This window comes from Papio anubis, chromosome 1, assembly GCF_008728515.1.
Source record: "Papio anubis isolate 15944 chromosome 1, Panubis1.0, whole genome shotgun sequence".
NCBI lineage: Eukaryota > Metazoa > Chordata > Mammalia > Primates > Cercopithecidae > Papio > Papio anubis.
Window position 1 is genome coordinate 1674661 of NC_044976.1, and position 25616 is coordinate 1700276.

Consider the following 25616-nt stretch of genomic DNA (forward strand, 5'->3'; position numbering starts at 1 on the left):
TATTTGTTTAGTTAGTGTCAGTAGACAGGTATTTTAAAATAACTCATTAATGTGCTACTAAAAACAGGAAATGCCGTCTAATGGGATCTCCGGATGGAGAATTCCACAGCTGGTTGGAACCTATATGAAAGAACCAAATGGACATCCCAGGACTGCAGGTCAGCCTCGTGAGACGGGTGACGGCAGACTGGACCTGGTGGCAGGTGGACCATGGAGGGGAGACAGAGACAGGGCAACAGAAACGGTGCAAACAGGCACCGAAATACCTGTGGGAAACAAAAGCACAACACAGAACAGGAGACTCACGTGACTCTGACTCAACAAGACGCATTAGTTGAAAGATCTAATATATGTGTATTGGGCTTCCCAGAATAAGAGGAAGGAAGGAAGGAAGGAAAGAATGAGACATCATTGTAAGACAGTGGTTAAAAAAAAGAATTCCCCGCTGGGTGCGGTGGCTCACGCCTGTAATCTCAGCACTTCGGGAGGCCATGGTGGGTGGATCACCTGAAGTCAGGAGTTCAAGGCCAGCCTGACCAACATGGTGAAACCTTGTCTCTGCTAAAATACAAAAGTTAGCTGGGCATGGTGGTGGGTGCCTGTAATCTCAGCTACTCCTGAGGCCGAGGCGGGAGAATCGCTTGAACCCAAGAGGCAGAGGTTGCAGCGAGCTGAGATCCAGCCATTGCACTCCAGCCTGGGCAACAAGAGCAAAACTTCATCTCAAACAAACAAACAAACAAATAAACAAAATAGAAGAATTCCCAAACTGATGAAAGATACCAACCCACAGACTCAAGAAGCCTAGTAGGACTTCTAGTAGGACTTCTGCTGCTGGCCACGATGCTGCAACTTGTCAGTGTAAAATAAACAACAGAGAGACCGGCTCTCCCAAACAAAGTTTACTGGGGGATGGCAGGGGATTGCAATCTGGGATATGCATGCTGTAGGGGACCGTAGGTGTGTCTTTCTTTTATGGGTGAGATGAGGAAGTCTACACAGATTGTTTTGGAGTAAACTTCACTGGGTACAGGAGCTTATTGCAGGGTTAGTGATCACTCACGGGTAACACAATTGTTGCTGGGGAGGCGTCTTCATAGGAGGAGCTGATCTGGAATGTTGTGTGCTGTCGGAGTCCCTGCAACAGTTCTCATCGTAGGCATCTGGGCATGAGGAACCTTTCCTTGAGGCTTCCCAGCTGCGTTTTGCTTGGGTCCTGACGTAAGTGACTCTGCCTTGGTATTGACAATTTTCACACAGTGGAGCCAATTTCCCCCGTTTGTGTGCCCTCCCCCAGTTCATATGCTGAAACCGAATCCCTAATGCGATGACATTATGAGGTGGGGCTTTGGCATGTGCTTAGGTGGGTATAGTGAGGGTAGAGCCCTCAGGAATGGGTTAGTGCCCTTATTTATTTAGTTATTTAATTTTATTTTATTTTGAGACGAAGTCTCACTCTGTCGCCCAGGCTGGAATGCACTGGCGCAATCTTGGCTCACTGCAAATTCCGCCTCCTGAGTTCAAGTGATTCTCCTGCCTCAGCCTCCCGAGTAGCTGGGACTACAGGCACCTGCCAACACGCCCAGCTAACTTTTGTATTTTTAGTAGAGACAGGGTTTCACCATGTTAGCCAGGCTGGTCTTGAATTCCTGACCACAGGTGATCCGCCCACCTCAGTCTCCCAAAGTGCTGGGATTACAGGTGTGAGCCACTGTGCCTGGCCAGGGTTCGTGCCTTTAAAAAGGAGGTGCTGGAGAGCCCCCTCGTGCCTTCCGCCCTGTGAGGACACAGCATGAAGAAGCGATCTAGGAACCAGGAAGGGGTCCTCGCCAGACCCTGAATATGCCGGCGCTTTGATCTTGGACCTCCAGCCTCCAGAAATGTGAGAAATCAATTTCTATTCTTTAAAAGCCACCCAGTCTGTGGTAGTTTATATTTTTTTTGTTTGTTAAAATAGCAGCCTTAATAGACTAAGACACCCTCCCTGCTTCAATAGCTACTGAGTGGACAAGCTTCAATGAAATGACTCTTTTCACATATGTGGCACCAGGCAGCCCAGGGATGCCAGTGAAATCTCTGAGTAACTCCCTTTGGCCTCTGGTACTGGCAGCTTCTCCTGTTAAGAGGGCAGTCCTCCACAAGTGTCTCGTGCCCCCCACCTCTCACAGGGCCTGCCAGGAACGCAGGCCCTGAGTACCCTCCCCCATTTCTTAGGGTGGTTTGCCCTGAGAGTCCTCGAGGGACAAAGAACAGCTTGCTCACTGCTTGCTGCAGAAACAGCCGACTCCCCCAGTGCAGGGCTCCTCAGTGGCCATGTAAACTCACTGACTGTGCAGCACCCACCCAGGCCTACCCGCATGGTGTCCGTGGAACTTGGGGGCAAGGGGATAAGACCAAACACACAGGTGAGCACCTGCCTGCCATGCCGTGAATGACAAAGTCCTTTGTCTCTGACCCCGGAGTTTCATGTGTTCTGTCAGCATCCCTGCCGCAGTAACGGGCCAGCTCTTCCCTTGTAAGAAAAGCTAAAACCCAGTCCCAGAGCTGATACCACCTGGAGGAGGAAGCGCTCTTCCCTGCCCCTCAGACAGCCTCCTTGGCCACACGACTTGCTTTGCCCAGTGGCATGGGAGTGCAAGCGACACATCCCAGTTGTGTATGGCCACTGGGAGAGTGTGGCATGGTTTCTCCATCTCTCCTCCGTGTCCTCCCTTGGTCAGGAGAACGGCATGTTCCAGAGAGCCACAGCTTGCTCAGCCTGGACCCCAGAATGAAGGAGGCATCAGGAGCTGAGCCACCCCGTGGCCAACAAGAAACGTGAGTGGGAGGGGAAACTTGGTTGCTGTGATCAACCCAGGCTTGTGAGTTGTTTCAGCAGCACAGCCTGGCGAGAGCCGACCAATACGTCATGGATGAAAGAAAGTCGACAGGCGTGTAGAAGGAGCTGCCTACTGAGCATGTCTACACTTTTCTGAATTACGTTGCACCTGAGTAAAAAGTAAGCAAACCTGTCTATTTACTTTAAATGATGTGTGCCAGTTATGTACAGCATGCAGAGTTAAGAAGGTGCCACCCCAATACAGGCTGCTCTGGCAGTCACTATTTGGAATTAAAGGCAGTTAAAAAAATAACAGGTGCAAAAAGACCATTCTGATCTCTCTTGTGTTTCTTAAAAGCGGAAGATGAAATTCCCGGGTGAAAGATGCTCTCCCTGCACTAGAAAGCTCGGATCCTCAAGGATGAGAAGCTGAGACCCAGCAAATGCTGTACAGTCCTTGATAAAATGCCTCTCACCTTTTCAGGCCCTCACATCATCTAGCTGCTTCCTGGAACCTCACTGTTCTCCGTCCAACTCAGCACACGAGTGACTGAGGCCACTTCACTGAGTCTTCATTTCCTTAGGAGGGCTCCCGAGCCACATCCAACCTGAATCAAATACGTTGGCATGATGATCTGTCTTATCTTGATTTAACTCTTGGGCTCAGCCAGGACCTCAAAAGGATGGAGGTGGAGTTTTTCCAGGCCCTACGTATGCAAACACACACACAGCATGTATCTGAGCGGCCACATGGGCTGGCCCTGCTGTTTTCTTACGGCTTCTCGGCCTCCCAGCCACCTTCTGCTCCGCAGCACTGGCGCTGGGAGGCTGCAAGCTCCTTTCCCACTCTCCTCTGCCCGCTGGCTTCCTGCGAGGCTCCTGCAGCGATGGCGCTGGTGGGAGATGCCAGGCGAGGAATTGATCTGGCATTCTTGTGTCTCGGTACGTCTCTGAAAATGGCTGAATCCCGTCTGGGATCCCAGCTCCCAAGGAGGCGGCGCTTGCTCACTGCTTGCACAGCACAACACGGTGGAGGGCCTCTCGTGCGCAGCCGGGGAAGGTAGATGGGCCCCTCCTGCTCAGCCCGAGACGGTAGAAGGGCATCCTCCTGCGCAGCCCCAGACAGCAGAGGGCCCCTCCTGACCAGCCCGAGACGGTGGAGGCGCCCCCTCCTGCAGAATCCGACACGGTAGAGGGGTAGCCCTGGTCTCTGGGGGCTGCACTCCTGGGCTCTGGGGCTGCCACAGCTCCTCCCTCCTCGGGCTTCCCCTTCCTTGTTTTGCCTTTTGCCCTGACATAGGAACGACTTCCGTTTCCCTGTCTGGACCTTCACCACCCCAGGGCGAGGGCACAGGCGAAGGCAGCAGCACCCCCCCGGGCCTCCCATTATTTGGAATACAGTGTGGGGGCTCCCCCTTCCTTCTCCAGCCCGCCCAGGCCCCTGGAACTGTCCTGGGGAGTGAGGCCCCGTGCCAGGAGCACAGACTCTGCCAGGCCGGGCCCGCCCAGCTGGGAGCCCAGGCTCAGTGAACCTGTGACCCGGCCCTCATCCCAACTCGCTGATAAACGCTATCACAGGGCTGCAGTGGGGGAGGAACAGGACGCATCTGCCAGGCTCCTGACCCGCAGTGCACTTCTGGGAGCTGTGTTTATCTCCCCGGGGTCCATTTCGCCCCAAGGTTTGGGGGGTTAAAAGCTGATATGCAACCGGCACGACATGAACAGTATTATATGATTCAAGACAACGCGTCCATGTATAATTGAGATACCGCCGCATTTGCGGGGATTTTCAAGCGAAAACCAGACCACGTGGAAAGGCTAAGCCCTCGCACCCCCATTGCTGGGACCCCCGCCCCGCGGGAGACCCCGGGCCGCGGTCCCCTATGCCCGCGACCCCTGCGCTCACCCTCTCCCCTCAACCTTGAATCCAGCCCAGTTTCGCGCGAGCCCGCAGGGAGACCCCCGCCGCTCCCTGGACCACCCCTGGGTGCGCCGTCCCAGCCACCCGCCGGGACCACCGTGAGCCTGCCCCGCCTCCCGCCGCATTCCGCACAGGCGCATCGCGCGCCGAGGGTCGCACCGCCCAGCTCCGCCTGCTGCGCCAATGGCCGACGGAGTCCAAGTCTGGGCCCAATGGGAAGGCGGGGCTAGGGGCGGGGCTAGGGGCGGGACCGGGACGCGGGACAGCAACCATCCAGCAAGGCCCGGATTGAGGAGGCGGGAGGGACCCAAGCAGGCGGACGCGGGATTTGGCGCCGCGATCTCGAGGCTTGGCCTGGAGTGGGAGGGGAAGCAAGGCGTGACTAGGGGCGAATCCGAGGAGGCGGAGCAGGGCTCGGGGTGCGGAAGGGGCGTGGCCAGAGGCGTGGCTGGGCGCTCTGCGGCCATCTTGTGGGGGGGCCCGGGGCGGAGACGAGCCCGAAAGGGCGGGGCCTCGGCGGCAGCGAGAGAGGCGTGGCCGGGGCATCTCGAGGCGGGGCCTGGGGCTGGATCTGGGAGCCAGGAGCCGGGATCTGGGAACGAGGAGCAGGGAGCGGGCAGCTGGGAACCAGGGCGGGCAGCCGCGGCCATGAGCACGGTGGACCTTGCCCGCGTGGGCGCGTGCATCCTGAAGCATGCGGTGACCGGGGAGGTGAGACCGGGCGAGCGCAGGACGGTGGGCGCGTCCCCGGCTCTTGCCCGGGCGCCCTGGCAGCGATGGGGTGGTGGGGGCCGCGGGGCTGGGGCGGGACTGGGGGCCGTGGGGCGCGCCCCTGACCCAGCCGCCTGGCAGGCCGTGGAGCTGCGGAGCCTGTGGCGGGATCGCGCGTGCGTGGTGGCCGGGCTGCGGCGCTTCGGCTGCGTGGTGTGCCGCTGGATCGCCCAGGACCTCAGCGGCCTCACGGGGCTCCTGGACCAGCACGGTGTGCGTCTGGTGGGCGTGGGGCCCGAGGCCCTGGGTCTGCAGGAGTTCCTGGACGGCGGCTACTTCGCGGGAGGTGCGTCCTGTTCCCCGACGCGGGGGCGCAGACACCCTTCCCTAAACTCAGGGCTTTCGGGGCCCTTTCTTGCCCAGCCCTGGCTCTTCTGTCTCCTGGAGTGGCCTTGATATGTCCACAGGTCAGCGTCCCTCGTCTCTCCCTGCCTCCCCGCCCCGCAGCTGGTGGCTGGGTGATGCCCTGCACAGACCTGAGCCTAGCAGCAGAGTCTGGGCGAGCTCTGCCTCGCCGGTTCCACCTGTCACCTCTGGGACTCAGCCCCTCTTCTGAGGGGAGGGGGTCACTCAGCCCTGTTTTACCTCTCCCGGCCCTGGGTGGGTGGGCTGAGCACGGAGGTGGGCAGAAGAACAGAGGGTCGGAAGGAGGAGGGTGATTCTTGGTGGTGAGTGGGTTGGGGGCTGGTTCCAGGCCTGGGGCACACATCTGTGGCTTCCGCTTTCCAGAGCTCTACCTGGATGAGAGCAAGCAGCTTTATAAGGAGCTGGGCTTCAAGCGGTGAGTGGGGACGGGCACCCTCAGGTCGCATGGGGCGGAGGGCCCAGGGGTGCCCACCACTCCCTGCCACCTCCTTTCTCTGCTGACAAGGCAGCTCTGGTGGCACTGTCGACCAGCCCTTCTGCCAGGCCTTCTCTTGGGTGCTGGGCGACTGTAACGAGCCACCTTGTCTAGGGCTTACTCTCGGTGTCCAGACCACCTCGGAGGTTGGAGCCTCGTGCCCCATCAGGGGCCATCCTAGCTTTCTGGTGTTTGTGCCACAGACTGCCTCCTTTGCTTGGCAGTTGCCAGCTGAGCCAGATCCCTGAGCACACCCAGCCTGCTCCATCCATGCTCCCTGCACCCTCTGTGGGCCCTTGGCCAGCAGCCACTGGGCTCGGTGTCCAACCTGCCGGTGGGCTAGGCTGGCTGCTGATCTAGCTGCCTGGGCCATCTCTGAGCCCTGGTGAGGTGAGTGGTGGGGTGGGGTGGGGCCTGACCTAGGAACTGGTCTGTGGATACTGGAGCAGGCTCTGGACCCAGGCTTCTCTGGAGTCTGGCCAAGCGACCTGGTGTCTTCGCAGGTACAACAGCCTGAGCATCCTCCCGGCGGCTCTGGGGAAGCCTGTGCGTGATGTGGCTGCCAAGGTTTGTGTGGGTCAAGGCTGTACAGGCCGGGGGGTGGTGGGAGCTCCCAGGGGCCTTTCCTCTAGGATTGACCCAGGCTTTGCCCACTCCTGATAGGCCAAAGCTGTTGGCATCCAGGGGAACCTGTCTGGGGACCTGCTGCAGAGCGGAGGGCTGCTGGTGGTCAGCAAAGGTGGGTTGAGGGAGGGGCCCCGGCCACTGCCTCAGGGAGGACCTTGCTGAACTTGGTGGCCTAGCCCAGGCCCTCTCTCTGGCTTGTCAATCTCATCACAGCCCCTCCACCGCAATGCGGCCTGGTTCTGCATGTCTGCTGGGCTGAGCTGGTCTGTGGCAGAACAGCTCACTCATCTGGGTAGCTGAGTGGGGGATATGGCCGGCCAGGTCTGCCCCACCTTCCCTCCTCCTGGTACGTGGCTTTGAGGTGCAGGCAGCCTTCGGGGCGCCCTGACTGCCTGCCTGCTGCTACAGGTGGTGACAAAGTGCTGCTGCATTTCGTTCAGAAGTCCCCAGGCGATTATGTCCCTCAGGAGCACATCCTGCAGGTCCTGGGCATCTCTGCGGAGGTCTGTGCCAGCAACCCGCCTCAGGTGAGCTAGGCCTTGGGGGCACTGCCTGTCAACCCACACCCTGCCCCCAGGTCCCCTGGGAGGAGCACGGGACCTCGCTGGGAGCTGAGTCACAGCACCTTGGGTGTCATGCCAATTGTGTCCTGGGATGTGGATGCCCCTGTGACCCCACTTGCAGAGGGGGGCAGGCTGAGAGGGGCCGAAGGGCAGCATGGCTGGATGGACAGGTACCGCGAGGCTGTCCTCAGAGGTGGGGGCGACACATGGTGGGCAGAGAGAGAGGCCTGTCCTCTCAGCCTCGGGAGGGCTGGGGATTGTCTGAGGGGACCCTCTCAGGCATTTGCCTGGTCCAGTGTCCAGCGGCCCCATGGGCCCCTGCTGTCCCCACAGTGTGACAGGGAGGTGTGAGGGAGGCGAAGGCCCTGGTCTCTGAGGATGTGGACAGCGGCTGCTGCCCTGGGTGAGCTGGAAGTCCACGTGGAAGAACCGTTGTGCAGTTGCTGGGCCGGGATGCCGAACCTCTCCTGATCCGCCGGCAGCAACGAGCTGTTAAAACTGCAGTTCCTGGCTGGGCACGGTGGCTCAAGCCTGTAATCCCAGCACTTTGGGAGGCCGAGATGGGCGGATCTTGAGGTCAGGAGATTGAGACCATCCTGGCTAACATGGTGAAACCCCGTCTCTACTAAAAAAAAATACAAAAAACTAGCCAGGCGTGGTGGTGGGCGCCTGTAGTCCCAGCTACTGGGGAGGCTGAGGCAGGAGAATGGCGTGAACCCGGGAGGTGGAGCTTGCAGTGAACTGAGATCCGGCCACTGCACTCCAACCTGGGCGACAGAGCGAGACTCTGTCTCAAAAAAACAAAACAAAACAAAACAAAACAAGAAAACACTGCAGTTCCTGGCCATGCACTGCTTCACAAGCGCCGAGCCCTGCATCCTCCATAGTTCCCGCCTTGCTCACTGTTGAGGCCCTCGGGGCGGGCAGGGTAGCTGTGAGTCCCAGGTGTCATCTTCCTGCTTTGCAAGTGTCTCTGGAGACCTTGGGCCTTTCGCCTGTGGGGCACTGGGGATGGTAACCTCACTGCCCTGTCAGTCCCTTCAAAGGCGACAGACCCGAACCCACGTCAGGAGAGGAGTGTGGGGTCAGCTGCAGCGGGGTCGGGGTCAGTGCCGTGTCTGGTGGGAGCCACACAGGAGAGTTGGGTTTTCAGGGCAGAGTTGGGCTTGATTCCACCTGGTGGGGTGGGTAGACCCTGGAGACTCTCAGGTGATGGGCCAGCCTGCCCCAAGGCCCTTTACTGATGTCAGAATCATTGTTTGTACCTGCTGGGGATGGCCTGTGGGGCGGCCGGCCTGGGAGGGTCTTAGTCCAGTTAGGTATGTCCAGCTTCCTGGCCACCTTTCCTTGGGGATCCTAACAGGCCCAGAGCAGAACCCCTTACCTCCCAGGTCAGACTGCCTGTTCAGGCCCTCCCCTCCCGTGCAGGCCGGTGACAACAGCAGCCCTCCCTGCACTCCCTGGTCCAAACCTGGGGCTGCTGTGGGCTCCTGCGGGTCTCCCGGCTCCCCTCCCGCCCCAACCCCACCCTCTCAGTGGCCATTTACAAATGCATAGCAGGTGACCCACCGCGTCCCTTTGGTTCAGCCCCTCCTCTGGTTTTCAGTTACACAAAGCTAAATGTCAGGTTCCTAGCTGCAGCTCTCTGGGTCCCCCGATGCCCCAGTGGGGCTCCCCGCATCTGAATGTGTGGTCCCTGGGGTGGGCACTTGGGGGCATCCTGGTCACTGCTGGCCCTGGCATTGGACCCTAGGAGACTTGACTGGAACTGGCTCCCTCCCCATCAGCTCCCAGCTGTCATTCTCCCCCCATCCCCAGGCAGCTGTTGTGCCCAAGGCCACTGCCACCTGTCTGCCCACCCTGGTCCCTCCCAGACAAGCAAGGCCTCTGATTTCTTTGAAGCATTTACTTAGCTCAAGTCTGAAGCTGTGGATATTGGAAGACAATGCACCTTGGAGGGTGGGCAGGACACAGTTGATCGTCTCTATAGGGCTGTGACGGGGGCGCTGAGCCCTGCGGGTGTCCGTAGAGGGGACTCTGGGCCAGGTACTGCACTGGACACTGCTCATCCCTGGGTGTCGGGCAGGTGGCTGCACCCTAGGCCAGGTGCGGAGGCCTGGCAGGCAGGCTTGGCATGGTCGGCCGGGCCGGGACACATGCTGGGTCGCCGCTGGCTGCACCTTCTCCGCACAGATGCCTCGGAGCAGCGGGTGGGCGTGGGCCGCGCAGCGCGGCGGGGCCTTGGCTACCACACGCGGCATCGCTCCTTGGGGTGCATGGGGGTGCCCTGGGCACAGTGGAACGTGTCTGCAAAGGCGGCCAGGTTCTGCAGTGACCCCAGTACCCTGTGGGTGGGCGGGTGTGACAGCAGGAGCATTGCCATCTTGGACAAACACGGTCATTTTAAGTTCCCCGTGATTAAAAACCAGCCCAAAACATCAGCCTAATGGCTCATGTCAGTATGACCAGAAACATTTCAACTGTGAGATAAACCCCCATCTGACCAGAAACATGCCAATCCCGAGAATAACCTCCCTTCCAACCACAGATACTTCAACTCTGCAATAAAACTTTCCTTCACACAGAAACATTCCCAGCCTGTGGTAGGCTCCCCCTTCCTAAACCCTTAAATACCCTTAGTTGGTAAGAGAATGTTCTTGACTGAAATTGGCCAGAAGCCCCTCTCAGGTTGATTCTCAAAATAAACCTGTCTTTGCTGAGCCGCTTTTTGTGCTTTCTTCTTTAACTCTTACAGGCCACTGGGGTGGGGGTGAGGGGGTTGTGGGTGGCAAAGGGGTTGTGGGTATGGGAGCACTTGCCTGTACTTCAGGGGACTGTGGACGTCTGTCTTGATAGATTGGATGGCGAACTCGGGCCGGTAGGACCCACACCACACCTGTGGGCGTGTGGGGGTGTGTGGCTACAGGCGATGGAGATGGGGTGGCCAGGAGGGGTGGGGGAGGGTCTCCACTATCCCCAGGCTGCCCCTTCTAGGGTGGGGTGAGGGGAGCCAGCAGGTGCCCCCCTCCTCCCATCAGCATTGGGATCCTCTCCAGCTCCCGCCCCCTGCCCCTCATGCTTTTCCCCCAGGGGGCTTTGCACGCTGGGTTCTGGTCCCTGGAGGCAACCCAGGGCGGGCCCTCCAGAGATGAGTGGGGAAGCATGGGGATGGTGGGAACAGGACTGTGGCTGCCACCTGGGCATAGCTGATGAAGAAGAGTTGCTCATGGGTGAGATCCAGGCCGGGCAGCTGCTGGTCCTTGCCACCTTCTGCCATCCACTTGAGGTAGGCCTGCAGGCACCGGATGGGAGCTGGGCTCAGGCCTGCCAGCCTGGACTCCAGAACCCTCAGATCTCAGGGCAGAGCAGAGATCTGGCTCCAGGACCTACCCCTGTGGAGGTCCTGCTGCTGCAGGGACTTTGTGCAAGGGCCCCTCGCACACTCCATGGATGAGTGCTCACCACTTCAGTCACTCAGAGACCCCTGAACTGGGCTCTAGGGGGGATCCCTGGCCAGGCAGCCCACTGCATGGTGCTTATCCTGAATGAGCCCCTGATGCCCCCTCCCCTGCCATGCTAACACCCCCTCCCCTGCCAGACTCCACCTTGCCCTGCCAGGCCCCACCTTGTAGGCTTGTCGCACCCCTCCGTTGTCGGCAATGTTTTCCCCAAGGGTGTTGAATCCGTTCACCTGCGCACAGGAGACAGGACTGGGGCAGCCCCTGCCCGGACTCCCCTCTCCCTCAGGGCCGGGGCTGGGGATCCGGTCCCCCTGCAGCCTCGGTGCTGGTGGCAGTGCTCACGTTCTGTTCGTCCGCCAGGTCCCAGGAGTAGTTGCTGTACTGGTAGATCATGCACTCTGACTGCTCCCGGAAGTGCTGGGTGGAGAAGTTACTCCACCAATCCATCATGTTGCCGTTCTTGTCGAAGTTCCGGCCTGGGCAGGGGCAGAGGAGGGCTGCCCACATGCCCCTGGCTGCACTATGCTCAGCCCCACAGCAACCACTGTGCCTGGCCCCTCCTGCAGCCAGCCCCAGTACGGAGAGCCTATGGTCTGAGCAGGCACGGGCTCCAAAGAGCAGCAGCTGTCTGGGGCTACACAGCCCCCAGAGAGGGAGGGCTTCAGTGGTCTCCCATGCCACCCCCTGAGGCTAGGGCCTAGTGTCTGGGTCCTGTGGTCTCGGAGGCATCATGGTTTAAGGGCTCCTCTTGTGATGCCCAAACTGTAAACCCCAGGTGAGGGGAGCACGTGGTCCCCGGGGACACAGGGTTGCCCATGGAATGTCCCGATGGCCGAGCCACAGGGGAAAACCAGCCGGGGCCCCTGTCCCAGGCAGGGCAGTCCCCACCAAGGGGCAGAGGTCAGCATGGCCATGGCGGGGGTGGCACATTCCCCTGGCGGAGAATGCCGGCCGCCTGGAGAGGCTCCCCAGGCTGGGATCTGGGCTTCACTGCTGTGCTGGGCGGTGTCGTCATCCCCATGTCACAGGCCGTGGGAGGGAAGTGCCCAGTGCCAGGTGGAGTCAGGGTCATGGGCTGGAGTCCCTGGGTCCCCTCCGCCATGCTGGGTGTCAGTGCCCCCAGACAGGGCCCCAGCCTGGCATTCAAGGCCTGCTCGGCCCCCACAGCTCCCTGAGGACCTGGCCTCGGTGTCCCCACTGAAACCACGAAGGGGTTGGTTGCATGGAGCGCCCCCAGGCCCCTTCCCGGCTGCTTCTCTGCGGAGAGGGGAGGGCGTGTGTGGTTGGAGGGGCAGCCCCTCACCATTGTCGTCAAAGCCGTGCGTGATCTCGTGCCCGATCACCATCCCAATGCCTCCGAAGTTCAAGGCTTGTGGCTGCTCCTTGCTGAAGAAGGGGGGCTGGAGGATCCCGGCAGGGAACACTGTCCCCAAGGGTGGGACAAAGAATAAACTGTGAGCAGATGCATCTCCTGTGTGCCAGGCTCAGGGATGGCACCGCCAGGAGTTCTCACACTTGATCCCACAGACAGGCAGGCAGAGGTCAGGACCCCCTCAATTTACAGATGAGGACAGGGAGGTTCAGAGGCTGGGCGGGCTCATGCCTGGCAGACCCAGGACCTCAGTCCGGCCTCCTCCCACCATCCTGTTCTGTCCGCAGGAAAGGCTCCATGCCGCCTGCCAAGTCCCTCCCTGAGCCCCTGATGGGCATGGGAGCGAATGTTCCCCATGGGGCAGCAAGGGGTGATGTAGGAGAGCGTTCCGAGAACAGGCTGGGGTGCCCCCAGGAGGAAGGGATGGGCAGGGGGCTGCAAGCCGCCCCTTCAACTCTGGCACCAAAAGGCTTGGGCGGGCGGGGAGGGGGAGGAACTTACCAATCTGGTTTCTGTTTGGGGAGTAGAACGCATTGACCACCGCCGCCCCGATGATCCAGCTGTGATAGACAAGCCGGTCTCTGGGAGCCACCTCTCCGGGGACCCTCCCTCTGGGCTCTCTCTGCCTCGGTGGACCACAGCCCAACCCGGCCACACCAGAGGAGGGGCCGAGGCCTATCCCAATATCTGGTTCCTTCCTGGGGTCCCTGAGGAGGAGGCGACTTGGGCCCCAGAAAGCAGAGGGTGAAGATGGGCCCAGTGACTGTCCCCCTGAGCTGGCACTGGACTCCAGCCATGCATTGTCTCCCCGCCTGGCAGGTAACCCTGTATGCCTTCCTGGCCACTCCGTGGGCCCCCCATGCCGTGCCAGCGATGCCACTCACAGATTTGGGTCCACCTTTTCCCGAAGCTTCCTGAGGCTCCGCTGGGCGCCCACCTTGAGGTTCTGCAGACTGTTCTCAAAATACAGGTCCTCTGAGAAGTTCAGCTATGGGAGAGGTGCAGTCACTGCCAGGTGCTCGGGCTGGGCCCTCAGAGGGGCAAGGGGAGAGGTCTCGGGTGGTTGGGGAAGGACTTCAAGCCTCGCCAGGCGTCTGCACGTGGACAATCGGCTGTGGGTGCAGGTGGGTGGGGCAGCCCTGGCTGTGAGCATTTATGTGACTCTGAGCAAGTCCCTCATCCCTCCAAGCTTCAGTTTCCCCATCTGTACACTGAGGGTAGTGCTGGAGCCACCACCCTAGGGCTTGGTGAGGATAGCTATGTTAGTATCCAGGAGGAGGGCGCAGGGCTTGGCACAGAGGACCCCCCCAGGAAATCAGGGCCCATGTCCACGGTGTAGGGGGCGGTTTAAGGCTGGGGTGAGGGGCGTACATTGGAGTACTCCTCGTCCAGGCGCCTGTCCGTCTCCTCCAGGATGTAGTCAGGGTGGCCGATCTGCTCCCGGATGCTCATGGCCTGAGTGGGGAGGAGGGACTGGTCAGTGGGTGCCCCACTGCGTATGGGGTCAGCCCTGGGGCTGGTCAGTGAGTGCCCCACTGTGGGAGGGGTCGGCCCAGGGCATCCTGGCTGTGCTATCCCTGTCCTGTGGGTGAGGGACTGGGGGGCTCCGGGACTTGGCTCTCACCTTGCAGTCTCTGAGGAGGTTTAATGGGGACAGAGCATTGAAGGCTCCGCCTACCTGACCTAGAACCCAAAAGCCCATCAGGGGCCTGGCTCTGCCCACCTGACCTACAGCCCAACAGCCCGCCAGGGGCCTGGGTGGGGGCAGGGGCCCTGGAGGGGTCACTTGGCTGCCGTCTGTCACTTGGGTCCAGAGGGGCTTCTGGTGGGTCTGACCCTCACTCCCGAGGCCACTGCTACCCCCGCTGGCTCCTGGGGGGCACTGTGGATGTCCCAGGCCTAGCTTCCCACCCCTGCCTGCTTTTCCTCAGCTCCACGGTGGACGAGTGGTCCTGTCTGTGCCTCCCGGGGCTGCCTTCTCCCCATGGGGGCTGTCAGGTGGCTTTGTCAGGGCAGTGCTGCCCGTGCCCAGATCCAGTCGGGGCTGCCCCGGCCTCTGCGAGCCATGTACCTTCTCCTGCGCCTTCTTCTTGGACTCCTCGTCCATCCAGCCCAGCTCGTCCAGCGTCTCCACAAACACTGCCCGCACCTTGTGAATGAGTTCTCTGACCTGGGAAGCAGGCATGGCCTTCGTGTCCCAGACTTATCTGGAGGGCAGATGACCAGCCTTCAAGGGCTTTGGGGAGGTCTGGTCTGAGCCTTGCCGGGGCAAGGCCCTGGGCTGCCCAGCTGTGGGCCTCTCGGGTGAGGTGTGGGGCTGCTGGGGGGACGAGATGACCACCCAACTTCAGGGTCCTCCCTGCTGGGCTGTGGGTCCTCATGGGCCTGGTACCACCTGTGCCTTTCCCAGCTGAACCTGCAGGGCCCAGGAGTGGGGCCCGATGGTCGGCTGGGGTCAAGGGCATGGGGGCGGGCACAGCTTCCCTTGGCCTCCCTCTGTCTGGTGCGCTGGGGCAGGTGTGGCTCTCCCAGGGGCCTCTAGGCCTGGGCAGGGTGGGAGTCCCAGGGCAGGGAGGCTCAGCGTCCCTGCGGAAGGCTGGCCCCAGGTGGGCCATGGATGAGGGGTGCCCACCATGCTCTTGCTGTCTCCAGGGAACGCCTCCCTGACGTAGAGGGAGCCCACGGCGTTCTCCATATTGCTGTTGACGTAGCCCACACACTCACGCCAGCGTACCTCCTCCACCATCGTGCCGAACAGTGCCTGGTGGGGCCACCCGTTCATCCCACCAGCCCCCATGTCAGCCTCGCCAAGCCTGGCATGGGGCCCTGGGCTTATGGGGTGAGCAGACCCAACTATCCTCAGACTCAGGGTGCCCCGGGGCCAGCAGGGGGCATGGGATGGTCTCAGCCTTGCCTCTGGGTGCTGCAGTGGCAGAGGGAGGATGGGCATGCCCTTGTGATTGGGGGACCTCCCCCGACTGAGAGCTGGGCCTTTACCCTGGGGAGCTGGGGGGTTCCTCCCCAGTCCCTGTCCTGGCTGTCTGGCTGGACTCTGCTCTCCAGGACTCCAGCCCCAGTCCCAAGGCACTGGGATGGCTCTGAACCCAGAGCAAGGCCTGGGACCACGTGCCTCTCAGCCACCAGCTCCCAGGGCCCTGGTCTCCCCATTGTTGAAGCAGCTGTGAGAACACTTGCTCATCTGTCCCCAGGGACACAGGGGCACGAGACTATGGACCCCAGACTCAGGCAAGCCCAGGGAGCACTCTGCCCAGCGTCCTGCCACACCTTCTGGGCTGCAGGACCTCCTGCCCCCTAGGAAAGGGAGGCAGCCCTTTCTGCCTCCCCAGAAGCTCCTAGACTCAGTGCCCCACTGACGCTTGTCTCACAGATGTCTCTGAGCCCCCATGGCACCAGGAGGCTTGACTTGCCCCCAGTTTGCCTCTGCCTCAGTCTCCCCATTGCAGTGGGGGCCTCTGTCCCTCTCATTACTCCAGCAAAGGTCTTGAGAGTCCCGACTCCCCTCTGCCCTTAGCCCCTGTACCCAATCCCTCAGCTGCTGCGGTCAATACCTCCTCTGCGTCTGTCTGTCTGCCACCACCCTGGCCAAACCCGTCACCTCACCTGGGTGACCACATTGGCCTCCATGCTGACACTGCCCCCTACTCAGCTCACTGTCTCCAGAACAGCCAGAATCCCCCTAGGGCCTCCCTGCGGTTCCCTGTCTCCACCCTCACCCCAGCCGGGAGCAGCCACAGTGACTACAGAGCAGGAAAGCTGACCGAGTCTCTGCTCTTAGCACCCTGGCGGTTTTCAGACAGGGAGTACAACCCAAACCGGCTGCTGTGGCCCACAGCTGCAGTCACCTCACCTCCCTCCCTGCCCTCTTCTCCTTCCTGTCCCCTGCTGACCCCGGGTCTGGCCCCCTGGCCCCTGCCTGCTCCTGCCTCTGGCCTCTGCACTGGCACTGGCTATTTCTTCTCTCGGGAAATCACCCTGCCTTCTCTTCAGGCCTTTAAGGTCTCAAATGTCACCTCCCCGGAGCAACGCTCCCTGCCCTCGTCCCTCCCTGCCTCCGCACCACATCATGCTCTGTGGTTTTGGCAGAGCTGCGTTCTGCCTTGTTGACTCTCATGGTTGACCAGGGTAGGCGCCTCGCCCTGCCTCGTCCATGGCTGTGACCCTGGTGTGGACCTCAGTACTTGCCCACAGCTTATGCTCAGCATCGTGGCCTGAATGAATGAGTGCCGGGCCAGGCTCCGGGTGGGGCAGGGGCTCACCTTTCGGTAGTTCACTCGTGTGTCCTTGAATCTCTGGCTTAGGCTGCCAATGCGGTCCAGCACCAGACGCCAGACCAGGTAGTTCTGTATGGTCCTGGGGGCAGAAGGTAGAGGGTGAGGGGAAGAACAGGTGAGAGGTCTTTGCAAGGGAGGAGATATGGCCTAGGGCCCTTGGCCAGCACGTTCCACCCCAAACAGAGAGTTACGGGTGCTGGAGAAAACCTTCTCCAAGATCCAGCCCATCTGCCCCGGGTGCTTGGGATGTGACACATCTTTAATGTAAGGCTCCACTGGTCACTAAAGCTTAACCCATCATGTCCCACACCCCTCAGGGCAGATGCTTCATAGGGTCCCCTCCTGGGAGCAGAAGCTGTGTTGGGGAGGATGGGAGAGCAGGGGCAAAGATGCTGAGGCCTTTGGAGACCCTCCCTGGGCCTCACCTGGCTGAGTAGGTGTCGATGATGTTTTCAAGGTTCTGCAGGTAGGGGATGCCATAGACCACCACTTCCTCATCTGGCAGCAGCTTGATTTTGACAGAGGATAGCACAGTTTGTATGAACAGAGTCCAGTTAAATCCCTGTGGATAGAGGAAGTGGGGAGAAAAGAGGGAGAGAGAGAGAGGGAGAAACAGTTCCTGCGAACCTAAGAAACCCAGCCCCCATTGAAGAATGTTCAAGGAATAAGAGAGAACGTGCAGGTAATCAGAATCAGGAAAGGGTGGGTGACATTATTACAGAGCCTACAGCTGTAAAAACCCAAGCGATCATGCAGATATATGTGAAAGCCTAAGTATAACAGGCAAGTTCCTAGAAAAACACAACTTAGCAAAAACAACAAAAAGAGAAATAGAAAATATGAATAGTCTTCTAGGTTAAATAAATGGAATCTTTCATTTAAAAAATTTTCAAAAAGAAATTTCCAGACCCATCTGGCTTCACCAGTGGATTCTATCTGACATTTAAGGAAAACTGCCAATCTTACTAAAACTTTCCAGAGACGAGAAAATGCTTTTCAGCTTGATTTATGAGGACCAAAATAGGATATTATAAGCAGAGAAAATAATAAGCCAGTCTCATTTATGTCATAGATACAAAAGTTCTAAGCAAAATATTAGCAAATAGAACCTAGCCATACTTGTACAAAATGCCATAATACCTCACAGCTGAATTAGATTTATTCAAGGAATACGAGTTCGGCATAACATTTGAAAATCAAATCATTTTAATCCACTACGATAACTGAATAAAGGAGGAAAGTCACATAATCATTTCAACAGGTGCAGAAAAGGCATTTGATAAAATCTGCTATCTGTTCATAATAAAAACGCTTGGCAAATAAAAATAGAAGGGGCCAGCCACAGTGGCTCACGCCTGTAATCCCAACACTTTGGAAGACTGAGGTGGGTGGATCACCTGAGGCCAGGAGTTCAAGATCTGTCTGGCCAACATGGCAAAACCCTGTGTCTACTAAAAATACAGAAATTAGCTGGGCATGGTGGCACACGCCTGTAGTCCCAGCTACTTGGGAGACTGAGGCAGGAGAATTGCTTGAACCTGGGAGGCAGAGGTTACAGTGAGCTGAGATTGCTTCACTGCACTCCAGCCTGTGTGACAGAGCAAGACTCTGTCTCAAATAAAAAAAAAAAAAAAAAGAAAGAAAGAAAGAAAAAAGAAAAATAGAAGGAAAGTTATATAATCTGATAAAGGAAATGTATGAAGCAGCAGCAACAAAACTCCATAGCAAACGTAACTTTTTTTTTAAATTTATTTTTGAGACAGAGTCTCGCTTTGTTGCCCAGGCTGGAGTGCAGCAGCGTGATCTCAGGTCACTGCAAACTCCGCCCCCTGGGTTCAAGCAATTCTCCTGCCTCAGCCTTCCTAGTAGCTGAGATTACAGGCATGTGCTACCACACCTAGCTAGTTTCTTTATTTTTAGTAGAAACAGGGTTTCACCATGTTGGCCGGGCTGGTCTCAAGCTCCTGACCTCAGGTGATCCACCTGCCTTGGCCTCCCAAAGTGCTGGGATTATAGGTGTGAGCCACTGTGCCCAGCCAAACATAAAATTTAATGGTAAGAATGTATGTGCTTTTCTTCTAATGTCTACTATCATGAAATAAAGCCAGTAAGAACTGAAAGAGAATAAATAAAACTGGACCAGGCGCAGTGGCGCATGCCTATAATCCCAGCACTTTGGGAGGCCAGGGCGGGAGGACCACTTGAGTGTAGGAGTTCAAGACCAGCCTGGCCAACATAGAGAAACCCTGTTTCTGAAAAACAAAAAACAAAACAAAAAATCAGCCAAGGCATGGTGGTGGTGAATTCCTGTGGTCCCAGCTACTCAGGAGGCTTGAGCCCAGGAGGTCAAGGCTGCAGTGAGCCATGACTGTGCCACTTCACTCCAGTCTGTGTGACAGAGTGAGACCCTGTCTCAAACAAAAACAAAAACAAAAACAAAAAACCCAAGCCCCCTGTTGTTTTTCACAAATGATACGATTTTGTTTATTCTACAAATAAACAACCAGAATTAATAAGTGCATTAAGATTGCATATTTACAAAGTCAGTATTGCCATATGTCAGCAACAAATAAGATAACTTCAAAATGATTCTATTTATAGTAGAAAACCAAACACCTGGAATATATCTAATAAAATATGTATAAGAACTTGACATTGAAAGTTTTAAAAGTTATTAAGAAAAACTGAAGCATAAACGGAAGCATATACCATGTTCATGGATTGGAAGACTCGGCATTGCAAAGTCTTCCCCAAATTGATACAGATATTCAAAGTGATCCCTATCAAATTTCTAGCAGGGTTTTCTCTTTGTGTGTGTGTGTGTATGCAAATGGCAGGCTGATTTTAAGTTTTATATGAATATGCAAAGGACTGAGAATTATCAAGACACTCTTGAAGAACAAAGTTGACATACGTACTCTACTGACTACCAAGACATTATAAAGCTGAAGGAGTGAGGGGGTAGGGGTTATCACTTGGGTAAAGAGACCAGTGGGGCAGAAGAGAGTCCAGAAATACACATATGGGCCCACACAAAGACACACAGGGACACCTGATTTATAACACAGAAAGCACCAAGACCAGGGACTCACAGGGGGCTCTTTTTAATAAATGGTGCTGATTGACTGGAAATCCATAAGAAAGAAACAATTCCTACATCTCACTGCTCATTAAAAAAGTCAACTCAAAGTAGATTGTAGACCTAAGCAACCTTGAGGGTAGGCAAAGAGTTCTTTAGCAGAACACAAAGAATATTAACCACGAAGAAGAGATCTGCACACGTTTGCTAAGTCAATAAATTGGACCATTTAATAGCCTCCTTCAAAACAAAGAAACCCTCATGAGAGTAAAAAAGCAAAGCTGCCCAGTGCGGAGAACATTTGTACACATAAGCTGACCAAGGAGTCACATCTAAAATAGGTAACTCCAAGAAGCAATAAGAGAAAGATCGCCCGATAGAACAAACGGGCAAGACTCGAACAGATGTTCCACAAAAGGGAACGACATTGCCCAGTTGACAGGAGATGGCGTTTAACCTTATCTGCCCTTGGGGAAAGTCACGTTGAACCCAGATGAAACCCCACTACACAGGTGCACAAATGGCTAAGGTGAGGACGGACACCACCCAGCACGGGCGAGCATGTGGCACCAGCCGCTGTTGGGGAGCGCACATCCCTGGATGACTCTGGGGAAAGACGATGCCTGTTACTGTTGAACAGATGCGTGTGCTTCGACCCAGCAATTCCACTCCCACCCACTTGCCTGCCACAGGCACACACAGGCATGGGCACGACAGCGTCACTCAGAAGAGGCCCAGAGACAGCACAGTGGGACCCGAGTTGTCACATGTTCTTAGAGTCAGAGGCCACTCAGCAATCGAGAGGCCACGTCGGGGACCGGCCTCCCTCCAGGGAGAAGTCAGGATCATCTTCTCCAGGGAAGGAGGCGTGCACAGGGGCTAGGCAGGGGCATGTGGGGGCTTCTGAGATGTCAGTGGTCATGTAAGTCTTGATCTGAGGATCTGAGAGGTGGTTGTGTGGATGTGTTCACTTTGGGGCAATTCTGAACATCATAAACGCATTGTAAACTAAATGTCCCCAAACCCTGGGCTCCTGGACGCTCCCCTGAACCTGCCATTGTGATGTCTCCACCGCAACCTCAGGCCGTCTGAGATCTCTCACTTCCATATTTAGTCCGTTTGCAAACCCTGTTGGCTCCACCTCCGAAATCAATCCACCACGGGCAGCCCACTTGACAGAGCTGCCATCTCTTACCCAGGCTGTGTGGCAGCCTCTGATTGGCTTCTCTGCCACCTGCCCCGTCCCCTTCACTCACTCTTACTTGTGAACTAGGTCACGTCCTGTCGTACCCCCACCCTTCCTGGGCAGAGTCTGAGACTTTAAAGTGGCCCCCAAGGTCAGACACGGTGCGCCCCGCTTTACTTCCTACTCCATCTCTCTCTAGGCCTGGCACTCACTAGCCGGGAGTCCCTGCCCCAGACCCTTGGGAATTGCTGTGTGAGACACGCTGGCCCCAGACAGCCATGGCCCTTGGTTCTCTGCAAGGCTTTCCCTCCTGTCTGCTGTCCTGGCTGAGCTCATCCTCACCAAGTTTGGGTGATCAAATACAGGGTCTCCCTGCTCGGGGATAAACGTGAGGCAAGGTGCCCTCTCAGCGGGCCGCTTCCATGCCCCGTTTCTGTCTTTCTGATACGTTTAGAGGTCACTCTGCTTTCCTGTCCCTCTCCCGCACTGGAACCTCGATCGAGACAGGCCTTTGTCTGGGAAGGGGATAAAGCCCAGGGCCAGAATGGAGCCTGGCCCCACTGCGTGTGTTCTGGGCGTGAGGGGCGGCGGGGTGTTGGGGAAGGTGTGTCCCTGCAGGCCAGCCCTGGAGACCAGCACCGATCTAGAGACCACCAGCCTTCCAGGGCACTAGGTGCCCTGGGGCGAGGCTCTCCCCAGAGTCTCTCTATCTTGCCCTTGGGAAGAGCTGTGGCTCCAGACACTCAGGGACATCCCCTGGTTGAGGGGGCAGGGGCTTTGGACCCCCTTCTGCCCTTGCCCTCCCTCGCTGACTTGGGTGCCCTTTGCCAAAGCTGCACACCTGCGCCTCCTTGGGGAGGAGGCCCTTGAGAAGGCCGGCTGCTCCAGCAGGGTGAGAGTCGGTGGAAGGAGTGGGGAACTTGTCCCTTCCCAGGCTGGGCTGCTCCTCTCTAGCTCCCACCTCAATGCACAGGGCAGTGCCTGGCCTGGGCACTGGGGAGGGGAGCACCTGAAGGTGTGGCCAGGGGGAGCTGCTACCCTCAGGGCAGGCAGGACTGGGAGGCAGCACCCTGCTAAGGTTCTGAGCCAGACTTGGGGTCTGAGAGCCCTGGGTGGGGCCCTGCACACCCCACACATCAGCAGCCCCCTGAGGCCTCCGTTTCCTGCTCAGAAGACCGGGGCCATCACAGCACCGCACCGATGGGTGACTCTGTTCCAGGACGGCACAGTTGGCACTGTTATCCCCGTGACATTAGAAATCAGGCTGGTGCTGCTCTGCAGCAGGTTTGAGTGATCAGATACAGGGTCTCCCTGCTCGGGGATAGGGAATGTTTCTGAGCTTAAATGCAAGGCAGGGTGCCCTCTCAGAGGGTCACTTCCATGTCCCCCACGAGTCTCCGCCCGGCCAGTGCCGGCTTCCTGTGTGGTGTGGCCTCACCTTCAGGTCAAACTGGCTTTGCAGCTCCTCCAGGCTCATCCGGTGGTACAGGGCGATGACGTCGTGCCTCTCCTCCTGGGGCACCGTGGCCTGCGCCGGGGAGAGCGGTCACACAGGTGGGTGGCCAGGAAGCCCCCTCGAGCTCCCAGCTCACTCCCTGCCTGCTACCGGCCCACCCCGGACCCCCTCACCTTGGCCAGCCACGCCATCTGGGGCTCCCAGCCCACTCCCTGCCCGCTCCTGCCCACCCCGGCCTCCTTACCTTGGCCAGCTGCGTCTCCAGCTCCAGTACCTGTGCCATGTCCTCCTGCACCAGGTGGCTGTCCCTGGGCAGGTTTGCGTCCTCCCGCAGCATCGTGGCCACTGACACCATGAACTGCAGGTAGGCTTCCCGCACCTGGGCCAAAGGACGCCGGGCGGGGCTGGATGACCTTGGCCACCATGACCCCCAGAGAGCTCTCTGTGGGGGTGGGGTGGGCGTAGGACACGGGGCAGCCCCTGACGTGCGTCCACCCACCTTGACCAGCAGGCTCTCGGGCACACAGAGTGCCGAGTGGGAGCATCTCAGATGCATGACCTGTGCCCGAGCCTCTGGACAGGGGACCTACTCTGTGGGACTGCTCAGGGCTTAAACTGTGTGGCTGCCTATAAGAGTTGGCACAGGGTGGGTGCCAGGGCTGTGGGTGCTGGGGTGGTGGGTGCTGGTGTTGGGGGTGCCAGGGCTAATTTGGCCCTGCCGGGGCTGTGGGTGCTGGGGCTGTGGGTGCCAGGGTGGTGGGTGCCAGGGTTGGGGGTGCCAGGGCTAATTTGGGCCTGCTGGGGCTGTGGGTGCCAGGGCTGTGGGTGCTGGGGTGGTGGGTGCCAGGGCTAATTGGGGCCTCCCTACCCAGGTGCTCCCTGGCCTGAGGGTCAGGAGTTGGATCCTGAGGAAGCTTGCTCCTCAGGGAGCTGCCTTCTTCACGCTGGGCAGGGCTTCCCCAGTGCAGGCCACTGCCCTGGCCAGGCTCAGCCCACAGCTGCCTGGTCTGAACACATGGCCATACATGGCGCTTTTGAGATGCTCCAGTCCCTCCTGCTCTGGCCTGGTTCTCTCAGCACCACTGCCCACCTTTGGCCACATGGCCCTTCCTCTGGGTTTGGTCATCCTTCAAAGTCTAGCTCATAGCCCACCTTCACCAGGAGGCCCCCTGGATTGTGTCTGGCCCTCTGGGGCATTCATGCCTCATGCCTATTCACCTCTGCCCTGGTGCCTGGATGTCTGTGCCCTCCTCACCTGCTCCCTGTCCTTCCCCACCCTTCCCTGCACCCCGGGCTAGCCCTGGGCCTGCCGGCCTCAAGGTCCCCTCGTCCACAGTGGGGGTCCTCATCGCTCTCCTCTGTTGACAGCCCCTTGAGGTGGAGCAGGCGCGGGGCCTGGCTGCCTGCGCTCAGATCTCCAGGGGCCCTCCCAGCAATCTGGTGCGGCGGAGCCTGGCTCTGTATGACGGGACGGGGGAGGTGGAGCAGGCGCGGGGCCTGGTTCTGTATGACGGGACGGGGGAGGTGGAGCAGGCGCGGGGCCTGGTTCTGTATGACGGGACAGGGGAGGTGGAGCAGGCGCGGGGCCTGGTTCTGTATGACGGGACGGGGAGGGCAGTTCTGCCCCACAGGGCTGCTGCTGAGCTGAGTTTGTCCCCGGGCCTGGCCCGGGTGTTGAGGCAACGTCCCCCCAGGATGGTGGCAAGCAATGGGTTGCGTCTGCACCCCCCGCCCTCAGTGCCAGGCTCAACCTCCACAGGTGCTCATAACACCAGCTTTGGGGAGGGAAAGCCAGGTGGGCTACAGGAGGGCCAGGCCACGGGGTAGGGGGCGAGGGGGTGTCTTGGGGTCGTCTGGCATTGTGGTGAGGACCCACCCACCTTCCGGTTGCTGCCACCGTTGAAGTAGTACTCTCGGGAGGGCATGCCCAAGGTGGGCTGGTCTATCTGGAAACACAGAAGGTGTGACCCTGGGCAAGGGGCCCGGAGTCCCCACAGCCTGGCTGAGGCAGGCAGCAGCCTCCTCCCCCCAGGACTGTGCCCCGTGGACACATGCTCTGCCCAGGAGCTGGTGGCAGAGCTCGTGCTGGACCCGGGAGCCCAGGCCCTGCCCTGAGTGATGGTGGGGTGCTGGGCTGGACTGGAGAGGGTGGCGGGGGTGGGGGGCAACAGTTCAGGCTGCTCTGGGCCTCGCAGCACCCGCGGCTCCCCCAGAGTGGGGCGTGTATTTGTTTCGTGTGTTTCTCTTTGGCCTCCAGCCTGTGGCCAGCAGTGGTTCCCTGAGGTCAGGCCTCCTGCCCTGGTTCCAGCCGTGCTGTTCAGGAGCCCTGCCCCTCTGACCAGAGCCGGGTTCTGCTGTGGCCACCAGCTCGGCCAGGAGGCCCAACAGAAACTCCAGCAGCAGCAGCTCGTACCTGGGCCCATGGACGTGGACAGGAGCCAGGAGCCCAGGCCCCAGGAGACCCCGGAACTCCCTGACCGCCTGGCCTGTCCTCCTGCTGTGCTGCGAGAGCCCCCAGCCAGGCTCGGGGACCCTGCCTACCCCTGCCCACCGGCGCAGCTCGTACGTAGATGATGTGCCGGCTGGAGTTCTGGTCATCGTTCCAGATGAAGAGGTCGATGAGGACGCGCCTGTTGAACTGTGAGTTCATCAGTGCCAGCTGCCGCTCCAGCTCCCACTTGAGTCCTGGGGAGGCAGCGCCCCGCTCTGGAGACTGGTGGGCCCTGGGGTCCCAGCCCGGCCCCTTGTCAGTGAATCTGGCCTCTGGAGCTAGGAACTAGGGGGCCATAGGGTGGGGAGCTCACCTGTGCGCCTTAGGGACTGGGGAATACGGGAGACACTTTCCCTAACAGCCCAGGAGCCACAGGCGGGCCCCCAGGTGACGGGAGGGGGTTGGGCACAGCATGGGGTCGTCAGGGCTGCCAGCCACGTGGGGCGTCACTCCTGCCCCCAGGGGAATGGAGCGCATGCTTAGAGTGGGGAACCCTGGGGCCGGGGCCTGGCTGGGGCCTGAGCGTCAAGTGCTCCTAGGGGCTGAGGAGGGGCGTCCCTCTGCAGGGCTGAATGGGACTGGCTATAGGGCACCAACTCCCCAGCATGGAGCCTAAACCACCTCCCAGGACCCCGAGGTTGCCCTGGCTGGGTTGGGCCTCTTGGGGCTCCTGAGAGCAGGCAGCTGGGGGTGGGGGTGGGGTCCCCTCCTGGAAAGTCTCGGGCCGAAGGAGTCCTG

General features: G+C 58.9%; 2 protein-coding genes across 4 annotated transcripts in view; one reads left to right on the forward strand and one right to left on the reverse strand.

The window, feature by feature from the left end:
• Nucleotides 1-5005: 5005 nt before the first annotated feature.
• PRXL2B (peroxiredoxin like 2B) lies at nucleotides 5006-8144 on the forward strand. 2 transcript variants are annotated; one of them, XM_009215293.4, is made up of 7 exons: nucleotides 5006-5450; nucleotides 5592-5796; nucleotides 6240-6291; nucleotides 6855-6918; nucleotides 6995-7090; nucleotides 7419-7505; nucleotides 7875-8144. In XM_009215293.4, exons 1-7 carry the CDS (start codon nucleotides 5388-5390, stop codon nucleotides 7890-7892), a joined length of 585 nt encoding a protein of 194 aa, XP_009213557.1. In that variant the 5' UTR covers nucleotides 5006-5387; the 3' UTR covers nucleotides 7893-8144. The 2 variants fall into 2 exon arrangements, with proteins under 2 accessions (XP_009213557.1, XP_003891050.2); XM_003891001.5 differs by having other exon boundaries at nucleotides 5240-5450; nucleotides 7015-7090; nucleotides 7387-7505.
• Nucleotides 8145-9432: 1288 nt separating this feature from the next.
• The window catches only part of MMEL1 (membrane metalloendopeptidase like 1), a 43809-nt gene continuing 27625 nt past the window's right edge, over nucleotides 9433-25616 (reverse strand). The window contains exons 8-24 of one of the 2 annotated variants that reach the window (XM_003891002.5): nucleotides 24954-25072; nucleotides 24268-24333; nucleotides 22632-22766; nucleotides 22370-22459; nucleotides 17092-17228; nucleotides 16652-16745; nucleotides 15007-15135; nucleotides 14446-14544; nucleotides 13746-13829; nucleotides 13259-13362; nucleotides 12876-12934; nucleotides 12306-12425; nucleotides 11345-11478; nucleotides 11167-11232; nucleotides 10738-10833; nucleotides 10361-10437; nucleotides 9433-9886 (exon numbers count right to left, since the gene is read on the reverse strand). In XM_003891002.5, the coding sequence (XP_003891051.4) occupies nucleotides 9787-9886; nucleotides 10361-10437; nucleotides 10738-10833; nucleotides 11167-11232; nucleotides 11345-11478; nucleotides 12306-12425; nucleotides 12876-12934; nucleotides 13259-13362; nucleotides 13746-13829; nucleotides 14446-14544; nucleotides 15007-15135; nucleotides 16652-16745; nucleotides 17092-17228; nucleotides 22370-22459; nucleotides 22632-22766; nucleotides 24268-24333; nucleotides 24954-25072 (1709 nt within the window). In that variant the 3' untranslated portion in view covers nucleotides 9433-9786. The remainder of the gene's footprint in view (nucleotides 9887-10360; nucleotides 10438-10737; nucleotides 10834-11166; nucleotides 11233-11344; nucleotides 11479-12305; nucleotides 12426-12875; nucleotides 12935-13258; nucleotides 13363-13745; nucleotides 13830-14445; nucleotides 14545-15006; nucleotides 15136-16651; nucleotides 16746-17091; nucleotides 17229-22369; nucleotides 22460-22631; nucleotides 22767-24267; nucleotides 24334-24953; nucleotides 25073-25616) is intronic. The other variant, XM_021935279.2, reaches the window with a different exon arrangement.

Bases quoted from the DNA above. Each gene is read 5' to 3' on its own strand.
- PRXL2B (XM_003891001.5), top strand. From the start codon at position 5,388: ATGAGCACGGTGGACCTTGCCCGCGTGGGCGCGTGCATCCTGAAGCAT. The intron at 5,451-5,591 runs GTGAGACCGGGC...GCCGCCTGGCAG, and splicing joins AGCATGCGGTGACCGGGGAG to GCCGTGGAGCTGCGGAGCCT. The intron at 7,091-7,386 runs GTGGGTTGAGGG...CTGCTGCTACAG, and splicing joins GCTGCTGGTGGTCAGCAAAG to GTGGTGACAAAGTGCTGCTG.